This window comes from Coregonus clupeaformis, chromosome 6 (assembly GCF_020615455.1).
Source record: "Coregonus clupeaformis isolate EN_2021a chromosome 6, ASM2061545v1, whole genome shotgun sequence".
Lineage (NCBI taxonomy): Eukaryota > Metazoa > Chordata > Actinopteri > Salmoniformes > Salmonidae > Coregonus > Coregonus clupeaformis.
In genome coordinates this window covers 92,262-113,787 of record NC_059197.1, presented here as the reverse complement: position 1 = coordinate 113,787, position 21,526 = coordinate 92,262, and the positions used below count along the sequence as shown (strand labels likewise).

The window sequence follows — 21,526 nt, the reverse complement described above, 5'->3', positions numbered from 1 at the left end:
TCCTTTGCTGTTATTCTGGGATTGATTTGCACTTTTCGCACCAAAGTACATTCATCTCTAGGAGACAGAACACATCTCCTTCCTGAGCGGTATGACGGCTGCGTGGTCCCATGGTGTTTATACTTGCGTACTATTGTTTATACAGGTGAACGTGGTACCTTGAGGCGTTTGGAAATTGCTCCCAAGGATGAACCAGACTTGTGGAGGTCTACAATTTTTTTTCTGAGGTCTTGGCTGATTTCTTTTCATTTTCCCATGATGTCAAGCAAGGAGGCACTGAGTTTGAAGGTAGGCTTTGAAATACATCCACAGGTACACCTCCAATACACTCAAATGATGTAATTTAGCTTATCAGAAGCTTCTAAAGCCATGACATCATTTTCTGGAATTTTCCAAGCTGTTTAAAGGCACAGTCAACTTAGTGTATGTAAACTTCTGACCCACTGGAATTGTGATACAGTGAATTATAAGTGAAATAATCTGTTTGCAAACAATTGTTGGACAAATTACTTGTGTCATGCACAATGTAGATGTCCTAACCGACTTGCCAAAACTATAGTTTGTTAACAAGAAATTTGTGGAGTGGTTGAAAAACGAGTTTTAATGACTCCAACCAAAGTGTATGTAAACTTCCGACTTCAACTGTACAGATAGTATCCTCTGGCACTGATATCTTAATCTCTTGCCAGTCCCCTTGGTCTTCCACTCCACTGATCGAGTGCATCTCCTTTACAGATTAATGTTGGAATGAGGAGGTGAGCGACACACTGAACACGGAGAGACACAGATGCAGACACATTACAGACACATAGAGGGCTGGTGAGTGAGCATTGACGGTCAGCGAGTGGAGTGCTATAGAAGGAGAAGAGGTGGGATAATGGGAGGAGTCTCTCCTCTACTCCTGGTTGTCGTTCCTCTCTTCTGCTGTCAGCAGCATCCTCTACTCCTACTGGGATGTGGAAGACTGCTTCGTTTTTCTCTCCCTCTCTTTTCTCTTTATTCTCTCACTATGTGGTAGTTCTGAAGCACTGCACTGTATGTTCTAAGGGGGCTCCTCTGTCTGTTTTTCCTCTCTCTCCCTCCCTATCCTCTCTTTATTTCCACTACTGACAGCTGTGGCCCTCCAACACCATGTACTTCTTAGAAACCACTTGGTCCTGCTGGATTGGGTTCTACATTCCCCTCTCTTCCCTTCCTCCCTCATCCATCTCTCCTGTCCTCTCCCTCTTTCTCACCCCCCCCCCGCTACTAGGATTTTCATCCCTCCACCACAAGGTCCAGGTACTCGTGTCTCACATGGTTCTGCTGAGCTGGGTTCTGTCCTTGTCCTCTGTCACTACCTCATCAATCTTTCCTTCCCTCGCTCTCCTCCCTCCCTCTCTTTTGTTTCCCACTACCGGCATCCACAGCCCTCCACCACCATGTCCTGGTAGTTTTTGAGCACCACGCGGTCCTGTGGGTCCAGGTAGAGCATGGCGATGGGGCTGAGGGCGGTGGGCACGCAGCAGGCCCGCGGCACAGCTCCGTTCACCGAGTTCACCAGAGTCTGCACCATGGCGTGGCTGGATGAGTTCATGTGGTCGGCCAGCGGGAAGCGGCACTCCCCCAGGCAGAAGAAGGCGTCGTAGCCGCTAGGCGCCACAATCCACTTGTTCCAGCCCACGTCTTTGAAGTCCACGTAGAGCGGGTGGCGGTGGCAGCGGGCGTGGGACAGACGCTTCAGTTTCGCTGCGCGGCCGCCATTACGCTTCACCCTTCCACCCTCGTTCCAGCTACCGCCCCAGCCAGGGCTGGCGCTCCGGTCCCTGTCCCTGTCCCTGTCCCTGTCCCTGTCCCTGTCCCTGTCCCTGTCCCTGTCCCTGTCCCTGTCCCTGTCCCTGTTCCTTTCCCTGTCCTTGTCTCTGTCCCTGTCCCTTTCCCGGTCCTTGCTGTTGCTCCTGCCCCTTTCTCTGGCCCCCTTCCTCCCCCTCATCCTCTGGGCAGTGCCGGAGGTTCTCCGGCCATGGGCGGCTAGTGGCTCCCCGCGCCCGTCATGGCTGTAAGTAACCAGCAGGGGTCTCTCTCGTGCCCAGCTGTGCTCATCCTGTCCCAGAGACCTGCGCACCCTCAGGTGTCCCTCTCTGCGTCCTTCCTCCCCAGTGGAGAGTGGTAGAGCGTCATGGTCAGGGGGGGTGAGGAGGGTGGTGTTACCCAGAGGGGTCACCTCCAGGAGGAAGGCCAGGCTGCCAGTCCGAGCGTGGGCCCCCAGAAATAGTTCGGTGCTGAGGCTGAAGGCCTCCCAGGAGCCAGCTGGCTTGGTGCTAGGGGCCCCTGTGAGGAGCCGTGACTCCAGCAGAGTGGGCTCAGACTCAGAGTCCCCAGTGCCTCCATAGAGGAACAGGCTGACCCTGTGGGCCCCGGGGCCTAGGCTGGCCCCACCACCCCGGAAGAAACGCAGCTCTGCAGACACCACACGCTCATCCTGGGGGATGGAGGACACATTGAAGGAGATGGGCACCCTGTTGTTGCTCGTAGTGGTCTGCCTCTTTTCAAGGGGGAGTGAGGAACTGGTAGAATCTGAGATAGAGGAGAGAGGGAGGGAGAGAGAGAGAGGTTAAGATAGTTCAAAGAAGAAGGTTCAATTTGTAAAACAAAATTGATGTCCTCCGCAGTAGGTCTCTCTTATAGGATTTTGTAAATCAAACATTGTAATCTCACAATGTCAAATACAAGGTAAATTGACCTGTCAACCCTTGACTTTAAATGTCAGACACATTCCGTGCCATGAACATAGATAAGCTTTTCTTTGTACACACTAGCATCAGAATAGGACCTCCACTTGTTGCTGGTTAGCTTGTGGGTGTTATGGAAACATCCATGTTATCAAATGGAAAATAGATGGTCTGAATTTGGAGCCTACTAACTGCTAAGGCGGAGTCATAACAGAAAGAGACTGGGTATCACAGCCCTGTCGTCATCAATGCCATCTAACCCTGACTGAAACTAGAAATGGAATGTGTAGAACAGTGTCCATTAAAAACATATTGTGGAACTGATACCAAACAGTTGCAAACTATCCACAAAGCCCCTCAGATTAGGAGTGCTGATCTAGGATCTGTCCATATGATATTATTCATTATTGTCTAAAAGGCTAAACTAATCCTAGATCAGCACTCCTACTCGGAGATGCTTTAGGGATATGGGCCCATGTGTAATGTTACCTGTGTGGTGGAAGCTGCGTACGGTGTTGGCCTCCTGGACATGCTGGCTGGGGTAGCTGAAGTGTGGATCCTGGACTAGGTGGTACTGCTGGGAGTGGAAGCGATAGAGGTCCAGTATGTACTGGGGGATGGGCGCACCTGGCCGGGGGTTGGGGTGGGACTGCAGGCCCAGGCGGCTCAGCAGCAGGTTCTGGATGGTCTGGGCCAGGCTGGGCTCTAGGGGGGATGGTGGTGATGACAACAATGGCACACTGCCATCGGGCTCGGTGGCTCCGCCCTGGCGACCAGACGAGGCTTGAGGTAGCAGCAGGACCATCAGGACCAAGAGGTTAGCAGGGAACATGGTGAATCTACATGAGGGAGAGGGGGAGGAGTGGGGGAGGAGAGGGTGAGGAGAGGAGTGAAGTTAGGGTTTATTTCAGGGAGGAGAGGAAACGTAACGGAACGCTTAAGTCTGTCACTTTTTGACGCTTCCAGTGGTGCTCTTTAAAGTCACAAGTGTTCATTGAGATTCTTATACCATATGTTTAATGTATTTTTCAGTAAATTGGAGTGGGGGATTGAAATACCACTACTCACAACTTAAATCCTATGAGAGAAACTACTACCAATATATCATCAGCTTGTTTTCTCCTCTCCCAGTCCCCACCATACTAATTCCTCATCAGCAAAGTGTGAATCATACCGTGACATTCAGAGGACTTCCTACCTCCTAAAAATGTTATGGGCCTAATAGTAAAGACATGTATTTTAACAGTAAACATGTATTACCTTTTAATGTGGCTTGAACACAACCAGTCATTATGTTTTCATCTGATTGTCAAACAAATCCCTTTAAAAAGTAGGCTACCTGCGCATGTTCGTCCACTCCAAAATAATTCCAGCATCCAGACAGTGCTCTGCCATTTGATTAATGGAAAGAGACATCTTTTACAAAACATCAAAACGTTTTATGACATTCGGCAATTGTCATTAGTACTAAACTCTTGTAGCCTGAATTAATTGATGCGTCTTGCTGACAAATGTACCTTTTTTGTCAAAAGAAAAGTTGGGACATCTGAAAAGGGGCTGAAATACGGGACGCAAATAAAGCTATGTTTGTTCAAAGCGGGTAACTGTGAGGGCCCAGTTGAAACAATTATGTAAGTTCGCTAGCGGGCTGGACCCAGTTAATAATGCTGCAAGTTTACTAGTGGGCTGGACCCAGTCGATACAATGTTGCAAGTTTGCTAGTGAAAGCTCAAGACAGAGATTGAGGCAGAGAGACAAAGACAGAGACAGAGAGAGAGGCAGACAGGCTGAGTAGAGAGATGAATGTGATTAAAATAACCTGAATCAACTGTCACTGGCCTTAAACCATGACAGAGAGGTGGGGGTGTTAGATGAATTTGGAATACGCTTATTTACCACTGTAGCAGTACAAACTTGCATTTTAAACAAATAGGAGAATGGTTAAATTAGAAACCCCCCCCCCCCTGTAATTCACACACTGCTCGTCAGGCTATTATTCAGTAATGCAGGTGCGATATCAAGAAATGTACTGCTGGAGTTGTTTGCTGGATACACATGGCTGTAAAAACAGCACCACTTTGTTTTCCGTATTGTTAATTTATTGCTATGTGTTGCCAAGGCCCCATCTCCTAGGAAACTCAAGCACAGGGGGATACGAGTGATTAAGCAGAGACTATATTCAGTGTGTGTGTGTGTGTGTGGTGTGTGTGTGTGTGTGTGTGTGTGTGTGTGTGTGTGTGTGTGATTTAGGATAACTAAAATAATAGTACTGCTAAAACCATAAATTAACTAAAGTTAGTTGACTTTAATGGAGAATAATATCTAGTGAAGCTACTGTACTTTATATCTCTATTGCTCTGATTTACTTTCCAGAGCTTAGTTGCTGAATGGACCTATACAGTAGCTTCAACCAAATACTTGAGACCATAGTTGCTAACTAGCCTGTCTGCTGCGCGGGAAAAGGCCCAGTGCTGGAGGTCATAGCATCAACACCCCAGCCAGCCGGGTTACCACCCCATGTCTCTGTAGTACAGGTGTTAATGATTGAGCGACTAATTATAACCTACAGGCCTTAATGACCTTGTGCCCTCTGGAGTCAGGAGGTCAAGGGTCAGGGTAGGGGTGTCTGACCTGTCTATTGTTCAAAGTAGGATGAAATTGGCCCTGGACACTTAACTAGAAGGTCAGTTTGCCGTTAAGATTGGGGGAGGGTAAGCGGACCCTAGATTTGGTTCAAAGCATTCAAAGCTAGGAGGCTCATGTAGAGACAGACCTGGGCTGGGCCATGACTTTTCTTCTCTCAACCTGTCTACTTTACCATCATCCTACTTCCTACAACTAAATAAATGATAGATGTCATCATTATTCTAAGAAGAAAAGATACATCTCAATGAATGTAAACAAAATAGATCTCAACATCCTATTTTTCGCTACAGACTAGAGAGAAGCAGTCTCTTCTTCTTATCTTATCTCTCCCTGCCTATCCCTAGCTCATATCTGTACTGAGCTGAAAATCGATGAAGTCCGACATAGCAAGATAACTGAGGCATTTAGGGCACAACGAACACATAACGATGCCATAATGACAGCTAATCATGCCATAGTGTCAGAGTAGGGTTTACAAGGAGGTCACAGGGTGTGTGTTTGTGTGTGTGTTTGTGTGTGTGTGTTTGTTTGCGTGTGTGTTTGTGTGTGTGTGTGTGTGTGTGTGTGTGTGTGAGAGAACAGACACAGTAATACCCTGGGAAAATAAGCTGTGAGCGTGGGACTCTGTTCACTATCCATTAACTCAGGCAGCCCCACCCCAAGTAATGTCTCTCCACCCCATGCTTCTCCACCTGAGGCAACGCTACAGGAGAATTAGAGGACGATTAGAGATTAGAGAGCCACAACTGTACAGCCATTCCCATGGCGTCCTATAGCTCGTAAACTAGATTAAGGACCCCCCCACCTCTTAATGAAGGTTCAAAGGTTAGTTGCAGAAGTGGGAGGAGGGTGAAGGTGGTGGTTGGGGGGGAGTCAGAGGACACCCTGCCGTACATCCATCGAGAGCACATCCACCCATCTCCCCGTGTTTCTCCAGCTAATCTAAACTGGGAGAAAAGCTCCTAAACTTCATTTGGCCTCATTATCTGCGTCGACCCGCCCACCTCTCCGTCGACCCGCCCCCTCTCCGTCGACCCGTCCCCCTCTCCGTCGACCCGCCCCCCTCTCCGTCGACCCGCCCCCCTCTCCGTCGACCCGCCCCCCTCTCCGTCGACCCGCTTTCTCGCCATCCCCCTCTCTCCCTCCGCTGAAACTGGACTAATCAAGTCTTCCGGGGGAGGTGAGAGATGAGGTGGAGAGAGAGGGTAGGGGGAGAGGGGGTGCTCTCAGACATATTAGATGGTGTCTGACCCAGAGGAGACGGTAGCGTGACCCCAGGCGCACGCAGACGAGAGATGGGCGGTAATCAGGCAGGGCGGTCTGCTCGCTGGCCCTCTGAACTCACAGATGAAAACAGACCAACATAAGTGTATCTCTTTCCCTCTCTCTCTGTCTCTTTCCCGCGCTCTCTTTTATTCTCTCCTTTTCTTAGTCCCTCTTTATCTCCTTAATTTGTCTCTGCATCAATCCCTCACTTTCTGTTTATCTGTCCCCCTCATTCTCTCTTACTCCCTCGCCATTTCTTTCCTGTCTCTGTATAGCTTCTTTGGGGGGCAGAGGAAAGACAGATGGAAAAGGACAAGGTGTGATAGAGAGAGCATTATAGAGAATGAAGGGAAGAAGATATACAGAGTGAAAGAGAGAGAAGGGAAGATATCTATTCCCCTTCTCTCTCTTTGACGCTGTCTCTCTATCACCACTTGTCCTTTTCCATATCTCTTTCCTCTGACCCCCCCCCCCTCTGTGTTCCCTGCCTCTCCATTCTTCTTTATCTGCATGTCTCTCTCTTTCCCAATCTCTATTTTTATTTTTCTCTTTATTTCTCTCCCCCTTGTGTTGGTCTTTTTCCTAAGCCCTCTAAATGAATGGTGTTTTTGCGGAAGAGTGCTGCCGAGTGATGCTGGGCGAGAGGGCCCAGTGTCACCGCAGCCGGCTGATTTATCCGTGGCCGCTGTCTTCGTGTTACGCACTTTCCCTTCCTGTTGTTCTTCCCGTGTTTCTTTTCCAAGATTCCTTCTCTCCCTCTCCCTCCCTCCCTCTCTCTTGCTCTCTAACACACACATACACACATGCTCTCTGCCCATGTCATACTACACACACACAAACATGTGCAAGCTCACAAACAGAAAGGAAAACGCTGCACACTGCTGCTCATTGCCTGGATCCACAGGCTCAACACACTTGGTCTCCTCTTGGACTTAACCAGGAGTTCGACTTGAAACCATTTTTATAGTTTCAAAATGTCCAAATTATTGTGTTTTTTATGCTAATTGAATATTGACGTGATGTCACTGAGTGCCTTCGAAAAGTATTCAGACCCTTGACTTTTTCCACATTTTGTTAGGTTACAGCCTTATTCTAAAATTGATTAAATTGTTTTTTTCCCCCTCATCACTCTACACACAATACCCCATAATGACAAAGCAAAAACAGGTTTTTAAAAATGTTTGCTAAATAAAAAATGGATATATTCCATTTACATAAGTATTCAGACCCTTTACTCAGTACTTCGGCACTTTTGGCAGCTATTACAGCCTCAAGTCTTCTTGGGTATGACGCTACAATCTTGGCACACCTGTATTTGGGGAGTTTCTCCCATTCTTCAGTGCAGATCCTCTCAATCTCTGTCAGGTTGGATGGGGAGCGTCGTTGCACAGCTATTTTCAAGTCTCTCCAGAGATGTTAGATCGGGTTCAAGTCTGAGCTCTGGCTGGGCAACTCAAGGACATTCAGAGACTTGTCCCGAAGCCACTCCTGCGTTGTCTTGGCTGTGTACTTAGTGTCGTTGTCCTGTTGGAAGGTGAACCTTCGCCCCAGTCTGAGGTCCTGAGCGCTCTGGAGCAGGTCTTCATCAAGAAACTCTCTGTACTTTGCTCCGTTCATCTTTCCCTCGATCCTGACTAGTCTCCCAGTCCCTGAAGCTGAAAAACATCCCCACAGCATTATGCTGCCACTACCATGCTTCACCATAGGGATGGTGCCAGGTTTCCTCCAGACGTGACGCTTGGCATTCAGGCCAAAGAGTTCAATCTTGGTTTCATCAGACCAGAGAATCTTGTTTCTCATGGTCTGAAAGTCTTTAGGTGCCTTTTGGCAAACTCCAAGCGGGCTGTCATGTGCCTTTTACCGAGGAGTGGCTTCCGTCTGGCCACTCTACCATAAAGGCCCTATTGGTGGAGTGCTGCAGAGATGGTTGTCCTGATCCAAGATGACGTAGCAGTGCGGTCGTGTTCTTTGTTGTGTGTCCGTGTAAATAGCCTGTTTTTTGTATTTTTTTTGTATTTTTCGTACATATTTCCCTATGACATTTTTCATCCTTCTACAAAATATACTTTTCTGCAACCCGCCTCACTCAATGTGGAACAGATTCTATTATTGACTTACCTTTAATCTAGAATCTCCAGTTGAAACTAGCTAGCCAGCTAACTAGCTACTTGCTATTAGCCACCGTTAGCGGTTTTCACCCAGAACATCGGATTTTCTGCCGGAATAACTGAATCACTGGACATTAACACCGGATCGCAACTAGCTAGCCGCAACTGAATGGATGTTGCTGTTGGCTAATCACCACTGCCCCCGAAGCAAGCACCAGTTAGCCTTGAGCTAGCCTCGAGCCAGGCCCATATCCCGGCTATCTAACTCTCTGTCTACCGGACGGGAGTAGCAAGCTAACTAGCTACTTGCTATTAGCCACCGCTAGCGGTTTTTCACCATTGTCCGTGGCCTGCACTACCTACCAGCCAGCTCTAGCCTGGACTATTATCGGCCAGTCTGCACTGTCTGCACAGCGCGTTATCGACCCAGAACATATCGGTTTTTCTGCCGGAATCACTGAATCACTGGACCTTTAACACCGGATCATCGCAACTAGCTAGCTGCAACCAAATGGATGTTGTTGTTGGCTAATCAGCCTTGAGCTAGCCTCGAGCCCATCTCCCGGCTATCTACCTCTCTGTCAACCGGACGGGACCTCCTAGTGTTGACACGGAGCCCCGCCGATCCAGCACGACTGGTCTGCCGACGAAATCGTCTGGAGTGGTTTCAACAGGCTTCCCGTTACGACGTCGACCACGAAGATCCATCTGCTAGCCCCGGCCCGCTAGCACACGCAAGCCGTGGCCTCTTGCTCGCCAGTGCTGTAGCAGCCCCCGAACTACCTCCAAACTCTCCTATTGCTGTTCACCGGACCTTATGATAACTCAACTATACAGCTGATGCCTGCTGGACTGTTCCTTTATACGTATGGTAATATTTTATGTATCATGAAGGAAAATGTTGGGAAATGTCAAAGGTAAAATATAGTAAACATGATTGACATTTTATAATCCAGATGCATGTCTAAATAAGGAATATAGCCAATACAGTGTGTAAACATGCTTTAATGAATGTATGTATATTATTTTTTAAAGTGTCTGAGCCACGTCACCAATATAATGAGATAAGGGAAAGACGCAAAAGCACCCATGGCCTTTTGGAGTAAACAACATGTGTTATTGGACTTTTAAAAATAATAGTGGCGTGGCAGTTAAAGATGTTAATCAGTTATCTTAAGGGGAGTAGCTGTATAAGCTATGTATACATGACTGTGCATTTGTGTGTGTATAAAAGAGATCTCTGAGCCAAAGAGAGACAGCCGTTCCATGGAGTGGCTCGGCTTTGTTACGCAAATAATAAAGTCACATTTTTGGATTCAAAAGCTCCAGTCTCTTGAGAGATATTTTTGAGTTGACTACTTTTGAGTCAAATATTTCTACGACATACGGTACCGCATCCTGTTTATGTTTAGCCTCAGCCCAAACTTTGTCGCCATTACCAGCTGTTGTTTTAGCTCTCTCGAATAACACCTGTGATTGCTTTATGCCTCTCTCCCATGTCAATATGCCTTGCTTATTGCTGTTTCGGTTATTTCTTATTGTACTATTTCACTGTAGATCCCCCAGCCCAGCTCAACCTGCCTTAAATAGCGCCTTTGTCCCACCCCCCATACACGCAGAGACCGACTCAATCGGTGCCTCCAGTGATGCTATCTCTTTCATCGTTACCCAACGCTTAGGTTTACCTCCACTGTACTCATATCCTTCCATATCCTTGTCTGTACATAATGCCCTGAATCTATTCTACAATGCCCGGAAATCTGCCCCCTTTATTCTCTGTACCCAACGCACTAAAAGACCAGTACTTAAAGCCTTTAGCCGTATCCTTATTCTACTCCTCCTCTGTTCCTCTGGTGATGTAGAGATTAACCCAGGCCCTGTAGCCCCCAGTATCACTCCTACTCCCCAGGTGTTATCATTTGTTGACTTCTGTAACCGTAAAAGCCTTGGTTTCTTGCACGTTAACATCTGAAGCCTCCTCCCTAAGTTTGAGTTATTCACTGTGTTAGCACACTCCGCCAACCCTGATGTTCTAGCAGTGTCTGAATCCTGGCTTAGGAAGGCCACCAAAAATTCAGAACTTTCCATCCCCAACTACAACATTTTCCGTCTCGATAGAACTGCCAAAGGGGGTGGGGTTACAATCTACTGTAGAGATAGCCTGCAGAGCTCTATCGTACTATCCAGGTCTGTGCCCAAACAGTTTGAGCTTCTACTTCTAAAAATCCACCTTTCCAGAAATAAGTCTCTCACTGTTGCCACTTGCTACAGACCCCCCTCAGCCCCGAGCTGTGCCCTGGACACCATATGTGAACTGATTGCCCCAAATCTATCCTCAGAGATCATACTGCTTGGTGACCTAAACTGGGATATGCTTAACACCCCGGCCAACCTACAATCTAAACTAGATTGCTCTCAATCTCACACATATTATCAACGAACCTACTAGGTACAACCCTAAATCTGTAAACATGGGCACCCTCATAGATATCATCCTGACAAATTTACCCTCTAAATACACCTCCGCTGTCTTCAACCAGGATCTCAGCGATCACTGCCTTATTGCCTGCGTCCGTAATGGGTCCGCGGTCAAATGACCACCCCTCATCACTGTCAAATGCTCCCTAAAACACTTTAGTGAGCAGGCCTTTCTAATTGACCTGGCCCGGGTATCCTGGATGGATATTGACCTCATTCCGTTAGTAGAGGATGCCTGGTTGTTCTATAAAAGTGCTTTCCTCTCAATCTTAAATAAACATGCCCCATTCAAAAAATTCAGAACTAAGAACAGATATAGCCCCTGGTTCTCCTCAGACTTGACTGCCCTTGACCAGCACAAAAACATCCTGTGGCATACTGCATTAGCATCGAACAGCCCCTGCGATATGCAACTTTTCAGGGAAGTCAGGAACCAATATACACAATCAGTTAGGAAAGCAAAGGCTAGCTTTTTCAAACAGAAATGTGCATCCTGTAGCACTAACTCCAAAAAGTTTTGGGACACTGTAAAGTCCATGGAAAATAAGAGCACCTCCTCCCAACTGCCCACTGCACTGAGGCTAGGAAACACTGTCACCACCAATAAATCTACAATAATCAAGAATTTCAACAAGCATTTTGCTACGGCTGGCCATGCTTTCCACCTGGCTACCACTACCCCGGCCACCAGCTCTGCACCCTCCGCTGCAACTTGCCCATGACCCCCCCCCCCCACCCCCCGCTTCTCCTTCACACAAATTCAGACAGCTGATGTTCTGAAAGAGCTGAAAAATCTGGACCCCTACAAATTAGCTGGGCTAGACAATCTGGAACCTTTATTTCTAAAATTAGCTGCCGAAATTATCGCAACCCCTATTACTAGCCTGTTCAACCTCTCTTTCGTGACGTCTGAGATCCCCAGAGATTGGAAAGCTGCTGCGGTCATCCCCCTCTTCAAAGGGGGTGACACTCTAGATCCAAACTGTTACAGACCTATATCCATTTTGCCCTTCAAAAGTATTTGAAAGCCAAGTTAACAAACAGATCACCAACCATTTCGAATCCCACCGTGCCTTCTCCGCTATGCAATCCGGTTTCCGAGCTGGTCATGGGTGCACCTCAGCCATGCTCAAAGTCCTACACGATATTATAACCGCGATCGATAAAAGACAGTACTGCACAGCTGTCTTCATCGACCTGGCCAAGGCATTCGACTCTGTCAACCACTGCATTCTTATTGGCAGACTAAATAGCCTTGGTTTCTCTAATGACTGCCTCGCCTGGTTCACCAACTACTTCTCAGATAGAGTTCAATGTGTCAAATCGGAGGACCTGTTGTCTGGACCTCTGGCCGTCTCTATGGGGGTGCCACAGGGTTCAATTCTCGGGCTGACTCTATTCTCTGTGTATATCAATGATGTCGCTCTTGCTGCTGGTGACGCTCGGATCTACCTCTATGCGGACAACACCATTTTGTATACATCTGTCCCTTCATTGGACACTGTGTTAACAAACCTCCAAACGTGCTTCAACGCCATACAACACTCCTTCCGTAGCCTCCAACTGCTCTTAAACACTAGTAAAACTAAATGCATGCTCTTCAACCGAACGCTGCTTGCACCCGCCCACCCGACTAGAATCACTACTCTTGGCGGGTCTGACCTAGAGTATGTGGACAACTACAAATACCTAGGTGTCTGGTTAGACTGTAAACTCTCCTTCCAGACTCACATTAAGCATCCCAATCAAAAGTTAGATCTAGAATTGGCTTCTTATTTCGCAACAAAGCCTCCTTCACTCATGCTGCCAAACATGCCCTCGTAAAACTGACTATCCTACCGATCCTTGACTTCGGCGATGTCATTTACAAAATAGCCTCCAACACTCTACTCAGCAAATTCAATGTAGTCTATCACAGTGCCATCCATTTTGTCACCAAAGCCCCATATACTACCCACCATTGTGACCTGTACGCTCTTGTTGGCTGGCCCTCACTACATATTCGTCGCCAAACCCACTGGCTCCAGCTCATCTATAAATCACTGTTAGGCAAATCCCCGTCTTATGTTAGCTCACTGGTCACCATAGCAACACCCACCCGTAGTATGCGCTCCAGCAGGTATATCTCACTGGTCATCCCCAAAGCCAACACCTCCTTTGGCCGCCATTCCTTCCAGTTCTCTGCTGCCAATGACTGGAACGAACTGCAAAAATCTCTGAAGGTGGAGACTCTTATCTCCCTCACTAACTTTAAGCGTCAGCCCACCCAACTACCTCATCCCCATATTGTTATTTATTTAGCTAATTTGCACCCCAGTATCTCTATTTGCACATCATCTTTTGCACATCTATCATTCCAGTGTTAATACGATATTGTAACTATTTTGCACTATGGCCTATTTATTGCCTTACCTCCATAACTTACTACATTCGCACACACTGATATATATTTTCTGTTGTATTTTTGACTTTATGTTTTGTTTACCCCATATGTAACTCTGTGTTGTTGTTTTTATCGCACTGCTTTGCTTTATCATGGCCATGTCGCAGTTGTAAATGAGAACTTGTTCTCAACTGGTTTACCTGGTTAAATAAAGGTTAAATAAAAAAATATAAAAAATACAAAATACAAATCTCCACAAAGGGACTTTAGCGCTCTGACAGAGTGACCATGAGGTTCTTGGTCACCTCCCTGACCAAGGCCCTTTCCCCCCCGATTTCTCAGTTTGGCCGGGTTGCCAGCTCTAGGAAGAGTCTTGGTGGTTCCAAACTTCTTCCATTTAAGAATTATGGAGGCCACTGTGTTTTTGGATACATTTTTTGGTACCTTTCCCCAGATCTGTGCCTCGACACAATCCTGTCTCGGAGCTCTACGGACAATTCCTTCGACCTCATGACTTAGTTTTTGCTCTGACATGCACTGTCAACTGTGGGACCTCATGTCCAATCAATTGAATTTACCACAGGTGGACACTCAATTTCGTGTTTCATAGCAAAGGGTCTGAATACTTATGTAAATAAGGTATCTGTTTTTGTTTTTTTTATACATTTGCAAAAATGTATACCAACCTGTTTTCACTTTGTCATTATGGGGTATTGTGTGTAGATTGATGAGGGAAAAAAATAATGTAATACATTTTAGAATAAGGCTGTAACGTAACATTTAGAAAAAGTCAAGGGCTCTGAATACTTTCCAAATGCACTGTATATAGGACCTTCCACCCCCACCTGGGATATGGATGCTTGATGAAGACCTAAGGGTGGAAACGTTGTTATAAATAAAATCACCTGGGAGTATGAGCAGCAGTGTGTGGCGTTTTCCTTTCTGTTTTCCATGGGTTTGCCTACAACTCCAGCACCTGCGGAAAGTACCTGGTTGTGCCTCTGTTCTTCAGCTTTTATACAAGCTCACAAACACACATTCCAAGAACGTTGTTTTTTATAACTTGCTCAACCCGCATCTCTGTGGAACATTCTCATAATCATCTGAAACCTACACACCTAAACCTAATGCATCTGGAATGTTCCTCACACCTCTCTATACACCGCTAACACACGACAGAGTTTTCTAACGACTACTTTATTCACTGCTTTATGATTTAATGTATGAGGCTGAAGATAGGATGTAAGAGTGAAAAATTTATGTAGCGACATTTTCCTAAGCATGACAATTGAAATCATTAGAATAATATTCCTGGTAGCCTGCAGTGTGGTTTTATTAGAGTGTATTATAATTTATCCCAGCTGGGGGCGATTAAGAGGCTAATGACACGGGCAGCCCAGACTTCAGCCCGCCGCTCACCTTCCTCAACAAACCTTTATGGTAATTACTGCCCACAATGCACAGCTCCACACGTATGCACCACGCAGGCAGAGTGCAAACACGTACATGGAAATACAAGCCAAGAGGACCAGATATGTGTGTTTTGTGTATATGTGAATGCATTTGATGGACAAAAGCCAATCGATTAGAATGTTTTCATGCATAGCTCTGCACATGCATCATACACACACACACACACACACACACACACACACACACACACACACACACACACGTACAATCGCAAAAAATGTCATATTCTTGGACACACACACACACACACAAACACACACACACACACACAGAGGAGGAAGAGAATGCAGTGTCTGCTGCCAGGGTTGAGATGACAGCAGACGATCAGGCTCCCTAAGGTGAATTGGAGTAGACCAGACACTTTCCAGCTACTGGGGAACCAACCAACACTCTCACAACATCGCCAGAAACTGCAACTTCAAGGCTCTACAGAGGGTGGTGAGTATGGCCCAGTACATCACTGGGGCCGAGCTCCCTGCCATCCAGCACCTCTATACCAGGCAGTGTCAGAGGAAGGCCCAAAAATGTGTCAAAGACTCCAGCCACCCAAGCCACAGACTGTTCTCTCTGCTACCACACGGCAAGCAGTGCCAGTCTGGAACCAACAGGACCCTGAACAACTTCTACCCCCAAGCCATAAGATAGCTAAAGAAGACTGCTAAATAGCTAATCAAATGGCTACCCGGACAACCTGCATTGCCCCTTTTTCGCACTAACTCTCGTGCACTGACTATGTTCACACCCCAACACATACATACACGCTACATATGCCCACACACATATAAGACGGGCACACTTGTATACTGACACCACACACACACGCACATACACACACACACTTTCACACTCACCACATGCGCTGTTACTACTGTCTATTATCTATCCTGTTGCCTAGTCACTTTAACCCTACCAATATGTACATATCTACCTCAATTACCTCATACCCCTACACATCAACTCAGTACTGGTACTCTCTGTATATAGCATGTTATTTTGACTCGTTATTGTTATTCGTTATTCACTGTTTTTTTATTCCTCCTGTCACTATTTCTATAAAATATATTTATCTTTAACTCTGCATTGTTCAAAAAGGACCCGTAAGTAAGCATTTCACTTTTAGTCTACACCTGTTGTTTACGAAGCATATGACAAATTACATTTGATTTATTTAGAACATTAGCTACCTGTACCCTTGGAAAGACATTAGCCAGACACACAATGTACAGTACAGTAGTAACCACTGCCAGGACTTTCATTCCCAGGTACATTCTCAAAAGAGTCTAACTAGCACATACAGTGCAGGACATCAACAGGTCACCTTTAACTCCATCTATTTCAACCAGGACTGTAAGTCACTGGAAGCTTTTCAGCCCTTGTATATCTTCATCTATTTCAACTAGGACATTCACAACTGTATGCCTCAGTGTTCACGCCGTTTCTCGTTGTAATCCATACGTTTCACTCAGAGCTGTTCAGATGATTTGAGAGTCAGGGAGTTAAGCGACAGACACCAGGAAGCTGTGTTTTGGTTAACAGGAGGCTTGCGGAGGCAGAACATTGCAGAAGCATTGGTGGAAACAGTGACATGCATGACACATGACATCAGACACATCAAATACTTCACACGTCCTGTCGACACAGACTGAGGTGGAAAAGACAAAAACAGCAATGGTTCACATTAAAGCTATGTTTACCATTAACACTGAGGAATAGTTCAAGCCTTTACACTCCTACAGAGAAGTAAGTTACATTATGTCTTCTGAAAACACAACAGTCACATTATTCTTGGACCCTCGCTTACAAGCGTTTGATTGAGAGCAACACAATATGCCAGCATCTGCGTGTATGTGAGCATGTGTTTGTTTTCCCTAGAGTGGCTAATGGTTTGAGTAGTGAAGTTCCCGTGGCCAGGCAGAGTTGGCTTGGCATACATGTATATGTGTGTGTTTACGTATGTGTGTGTGAGTGTGCAATACTCACGTCCAGGCGTGGTAGGAGGTGTGCAGAGTCCATGGTTTATCCTTGAGCTCCAGTGTTACGAACCGTCGTCTCTCGCTCCCTCTCCGTTGGACAGAATGGACAAAGTAAACTCTTTACCTCTCTTCCTCTCTCCTTCCTTCCCCCTCTTTCTCTCTCTCTATCTCTGTTTCTCTCTCTTAGGTTATCCTGTGTCCGTGTCTCCTCTGTGAGTGGGCTGTGGATGAGGACGCTGTACTCTCCATGGTTCTCTCCCTGTACTGCTGGGCTCTCCCCTCTCACTCACCCTCTCATCCTGTTGTCAGTTTCAAATAAGCGGCCTCTTAAAAAAAGATCCACCGGCTTTCCCCTGCCTGCCTGACCTCTTCAAACAGGCAACTCCCTCTCTCTGTCGCCTACACTTCCACCTCTGCTCAGACACAGAGAGAAAATTAGACACGCAATATATCTACTGTATGGACCGGCACAAGAAAAATTAGTCTGGAGAGTTTTCTGTAACCGGCAAAAAGATTCCCTCTTGTCCTCAGCTTCCTAAATGTGTCTCCCTTCCTCTCTCATTCTCTTTTTGTCTCTCCTCCCCTTTCCCCCCCACCTCTCTCTCTCTCTCTCTCTCTCTCTCTCTCTCTCTCTCTCTCTCTCTCTCTCTCTCTCTCTCTCTCTCTCTCTCTCTCGCTCTCGCTCTCGCTCTCTCTCTCTCTCTTTTTCTCTCTCTCTCTGTCTCCAGCTGGTAAACTCAGCTTAACTCTAAATTACTTTCCTGACCATTTGTCACTATGTCATACCACCCCCACTACCATCAAACACACACACACACACACTGTTAGAGATAAGGTCAGGGTGGACTAGCAAATTATTTTCCATTATTACTTTTACTATCTCACCCACTGATTTTCATTGACACCATTTTCATTATCAGCTAACATGCTGACATGATCACAGACAATACAATCCCCATGATCATTTCAGGTGTATGTGACTGAATAAGACCAAACATATTCTGTTACCAGACCAAGGTATGAATGGATGACTCATAGGGGAGGATAAAGTCACTACAATTTGGGGGATGTGATTGGATGGAGCAAGGTGCAATCGTCCTTCCAGCAGTGGCCACCAAATTGGTATTCATCGGGCAGGGCTATGAGGAAACGTCTCTTTAGGATGTATCGTCTCACATATTAGATTTCATCTGGAGAATCACTTGCTTTCCCGTCCCTCTGCCCCTTCCTCCCCGTCCCAAACACACACACAGCCCCAACTCCCATCAATTCACCCAGTCTGATGAATTACCCTGGGCCAGAGGGACAACACACACGCCTTCCCATCTGTGGGCTCAGACAATTTACAGGACAGTTATCTAATGTTATCTGCGTCATCTGAACAATTACACTGTAATTACATACAGTATATTTCACAGCAGTATTTGCTTTGATCATGACGTACAGTATTTTTCATAGTACTTCTCTGGATTCGTGAGGACATTCTAATCAAATAAGAGGCCACTAGGAAGCAACACATGCTGTTACATGTTTGGTGAGACCATAACATTATCCTGTCCAGTCTGTCAGTGAGTAGGCTACAGTATGGACCCTTCAGTGAGTAGGCTACTTTATGTGTAAAGGAGTATTGCTTCCTCCTGATTCAGCTCTTACAGAGGCTCGAACCCAGGACCCCTGCCTTGCAAACACACGTGACCACCCTCCTGAAGTGTCTTACCCAATTATGCCATCGAAAAGCTAGCTATTTGGCATTGCAAGGGATACTTCAGGCTGAGGAGTGAGGTTCACAGACTCCCATCTGCTACATATGGACCCTTCAGTCAGAGTAGGCTACTGTAAGGACCCTTCATCACAAGAGCAGTGGTAACTCCACTTCTTCCTCCAGGTTTCCCATCCTCTGGAAAAGACGTCCGCTGTCCCACGTCCCCCTTCACATTCCGACGGGGGTGGAGGAGCTTTTAAAGTAATACCTCACGCTCTCTTAACAAGCTGACCGGAGTCTTCCCCCCACCATTTCTCAATCCTTTTCCTGTCCACTACACTGACTGGAGTCACATTTGGAGGAGAGGGGACAGAGACTAGGGCCCTTGATCCCTCTGTACTCTTCACTTCAAATTGTTACATATATTATCAACATGGTGTACTGTAGCGTTCAGCACACACACTTAATGTACAAATACTGTATTGTATGAACATTGTTGCCCCTTGGTGTGTCTGAAATAGGAAAAGTCAACAAAGAAATGGACCTTCCACACAAGGGCCTAATTCTGTTGTGGTTTGATTAATTGAACTTCAAGACGGCTGACAACTATCTAGAGACATCGCATCCATGTTACTGCTCAATTAATCGCTGAATTAAAGATGATGGATTGTAGAGTCAGGTGGGACTGAAAATAACCTAGGCGTAAAAGCAGGAAGTGAGGGGGGAGAAGAGCAGTAAAGACGTTATAGACGATGGCGTGATCCTTGGCCTCAGCAATAACACAAATAGCTGAACTAGAGCTGTTCAGCTTGAGCATAAATGCTTCTCAGGCGATAATGGGAGAATTTACGAGCCACTTTATATCTGCGATAAAGTTCCAAACGAGTGGTCGAAACCGCACTCCTTATCTGTGCCCAACTAAACATCTGTTTGCTCAGGTAACCTCCTCATTAAACTCAGTTAGAACTGCACACACAGTGCATGACACACGTTCTTTGACGTCACTCTGTAAGTAATTATATAAGATACAGTTGAAGTCGGAAGTTTACATACACCTTAGCCAAATACATTTAAAATCAGTTTTTCACAATTCCTGACATTTAAACCTAGTAAAAATTCCCTGTTTTAGGTCAGTTAGGATCACCACTTTATTTTAAGAATGTGAATATTGATTTAAGCTTTTATTTTTTAAATCACATTCCCAGTGGGTCAGAAGTTTACATACACTCAATTAGTATTTGGTAGCATTGCCTTTAAAATGTTTAACTTGGGTCAAACGTTTTGGGTAGCCTTCCACAAGCTTCCCACAATAAGTTGGGTGAATTTTGGCCCATTCCTCCTGACAGCTGGTGTAACTGAGTCAGGTTTGTAGGCCTCCTTGCTTGCAGACGCTTTTTCAGTTCTGCCCACAAATGTTCTATAGGATTGAGGTCAGGGCTTTGTGATGGCCACTCCAATACCTTGACTTTGTTGTCCTTAAGCCATTTTGCCACAACTTTGGAAGTATTCTTGGGGTCATTGTCCATTTGGAAGACCCATTTGCGACCAAGCTTTAACATCCTGACTGATGTCTTGAGATGTTGCTTCAATATATCCACATAATTTTCCTTCCTCATGATGCCATCTATTTTGTGAAGTGCACCAATCCCTCCTGCAGCAAAGTACCCCCACAGCATGCTGCCACCCCCGTGCTTCTCAGTTGGGATGGTGTTTTTCGGCTTCCAAGCACCCCCTTTTTCCTCCAAACATAACGGTGGTCATTATGGCCAAACAGTTCTAATTTTGTTTCATCAGGCCAGAGGACATTTCTCCAAAAAGTACGATCTTTGTCCCCATGTGCAGTTGCAAACCGTAGTCTGGCTTTTTTATGGCGGTTTTGGAGCAGTGGCTTCTTCCTTGCAGAGCGGCCTTTCAGGTTATGTCGATATAGGACTCGTTTTACTATGGATATAGATACTTTTGTACCTGTTTCCTCCAGCATCTTCACAAGGTCCTTTGCTGTTGTTCTGGGATTGATTTGCAATTTTCGCACCAAAGTATGTCCATCTCTAGGAGACAGAACGCGTCTCCTTCCTGCGCGGTATGACGGCTGCGTGGTCCCATGGTGTTTATACTTGCGTATTATTGTTTTTACAGATGAACGTGGTACCTTCAGGCGTTTGGAAATTGCTCCCAAGGATGAACCAGACTTGTGGAGGTCTACAATTTTTTTTCTGAGGTCTTGGATGATTTCTTTTGATTTTCCCATGATGTCAAGCAAAGAAGCACTGAGTTTGAAATACATCCACAGGTACACCTCCAATTGACTCAAATGATGTCAATTAGCCTATCAGAAGCTTCTAAAGCCATGACATCATTTTCTGGAATTGTCCAAGCTGTTTAAAGTCAGTCAACTTAGTGTATGTAAACTTCTGACCCACTGGAATTGTGATACAGTGAATTATAAGTGAAATAATCTGTCTGTAAACAAGTGCTGGTAAAATTACTTGTGTCATGCAAAAAGTAGATGTCCTAACCAACTTCCCAAAACTATAGTTTGTTAACAAGAAATTCATGGAGTGGTTGAAAAACAAGTTTTAATGATTCCAACCTAAGTGTATGTAAACCTCCGACTTCAACTGTAGCTGATGGTGTGCTCTAAAGACTATTATAAACTGGGAGGTTCGAGCCCTGAATGCTGATTGGCTGAAAGCCATGGTATATCAGACCGTATACAACAGGTAAGACAGAACATATATTTTGACTGTTCTAATTATGTTTGTAACCAGTTTATAATAGCAATAAGG

General features: G+C 45.9%; 1 protein-coding gene across 1 annotated transcript; it reads right to left on the bottom strand.

Annotated features, from left to right (window-relative positions):
- Positions 1–582: 582 nt before the first annotated feature.
- On the bottom strand, positions 583–17,577 carry LOC121568238 (bone morphogenetic protein 2-like). Its single transcript, XM_041878795.2, has 4 exons — positions 17,046–17,577; positions 3,201–3,550; positions 1,888–2,556; positions 583–1,800 (listed from the first exon to the last, which is right to left on the bottom strand). The coding sequence occupies exons 2-4, from the start codon at positions 3,541–3,543 to the stop codon at positions 1,394–1,396; spliced, it is 1,419 nt and encodes a 472-aa protein (XP_041734729.1). The 5' UTR covers positions 3,544–3,550; positions 17,046–17,577; the 3' UTR covers positions 583–1,393.
- Positions 17,578–21,526: the final 3,949 nt, after the last annotated feature.

Bases quoted from the DNA above. Each gene is read 5' to 3' on its own strand.
- LOC121568238 (XM_041878795.2), bottom strand. From the start codon at position 3,543: ATGTTCCCTGCTAACCTCTTGGTCCTGATGGTCCTGCTGCTACCTCAA. The intron at 2,557-3,200 runs GTAACATTACAC...CCTCTATCTCAG, and splicing joins ACGCAGCTTCCACCACACAG to ATTCTACCAGTTCCTCACTC. The intron at 1,801-1,887 runs AAAGGAACAGGG...GGGACAGGGACC, and splicing joins GGACAGAGACAAGGACAGGG to GGAGCGCCAGCCCTGGCTGG.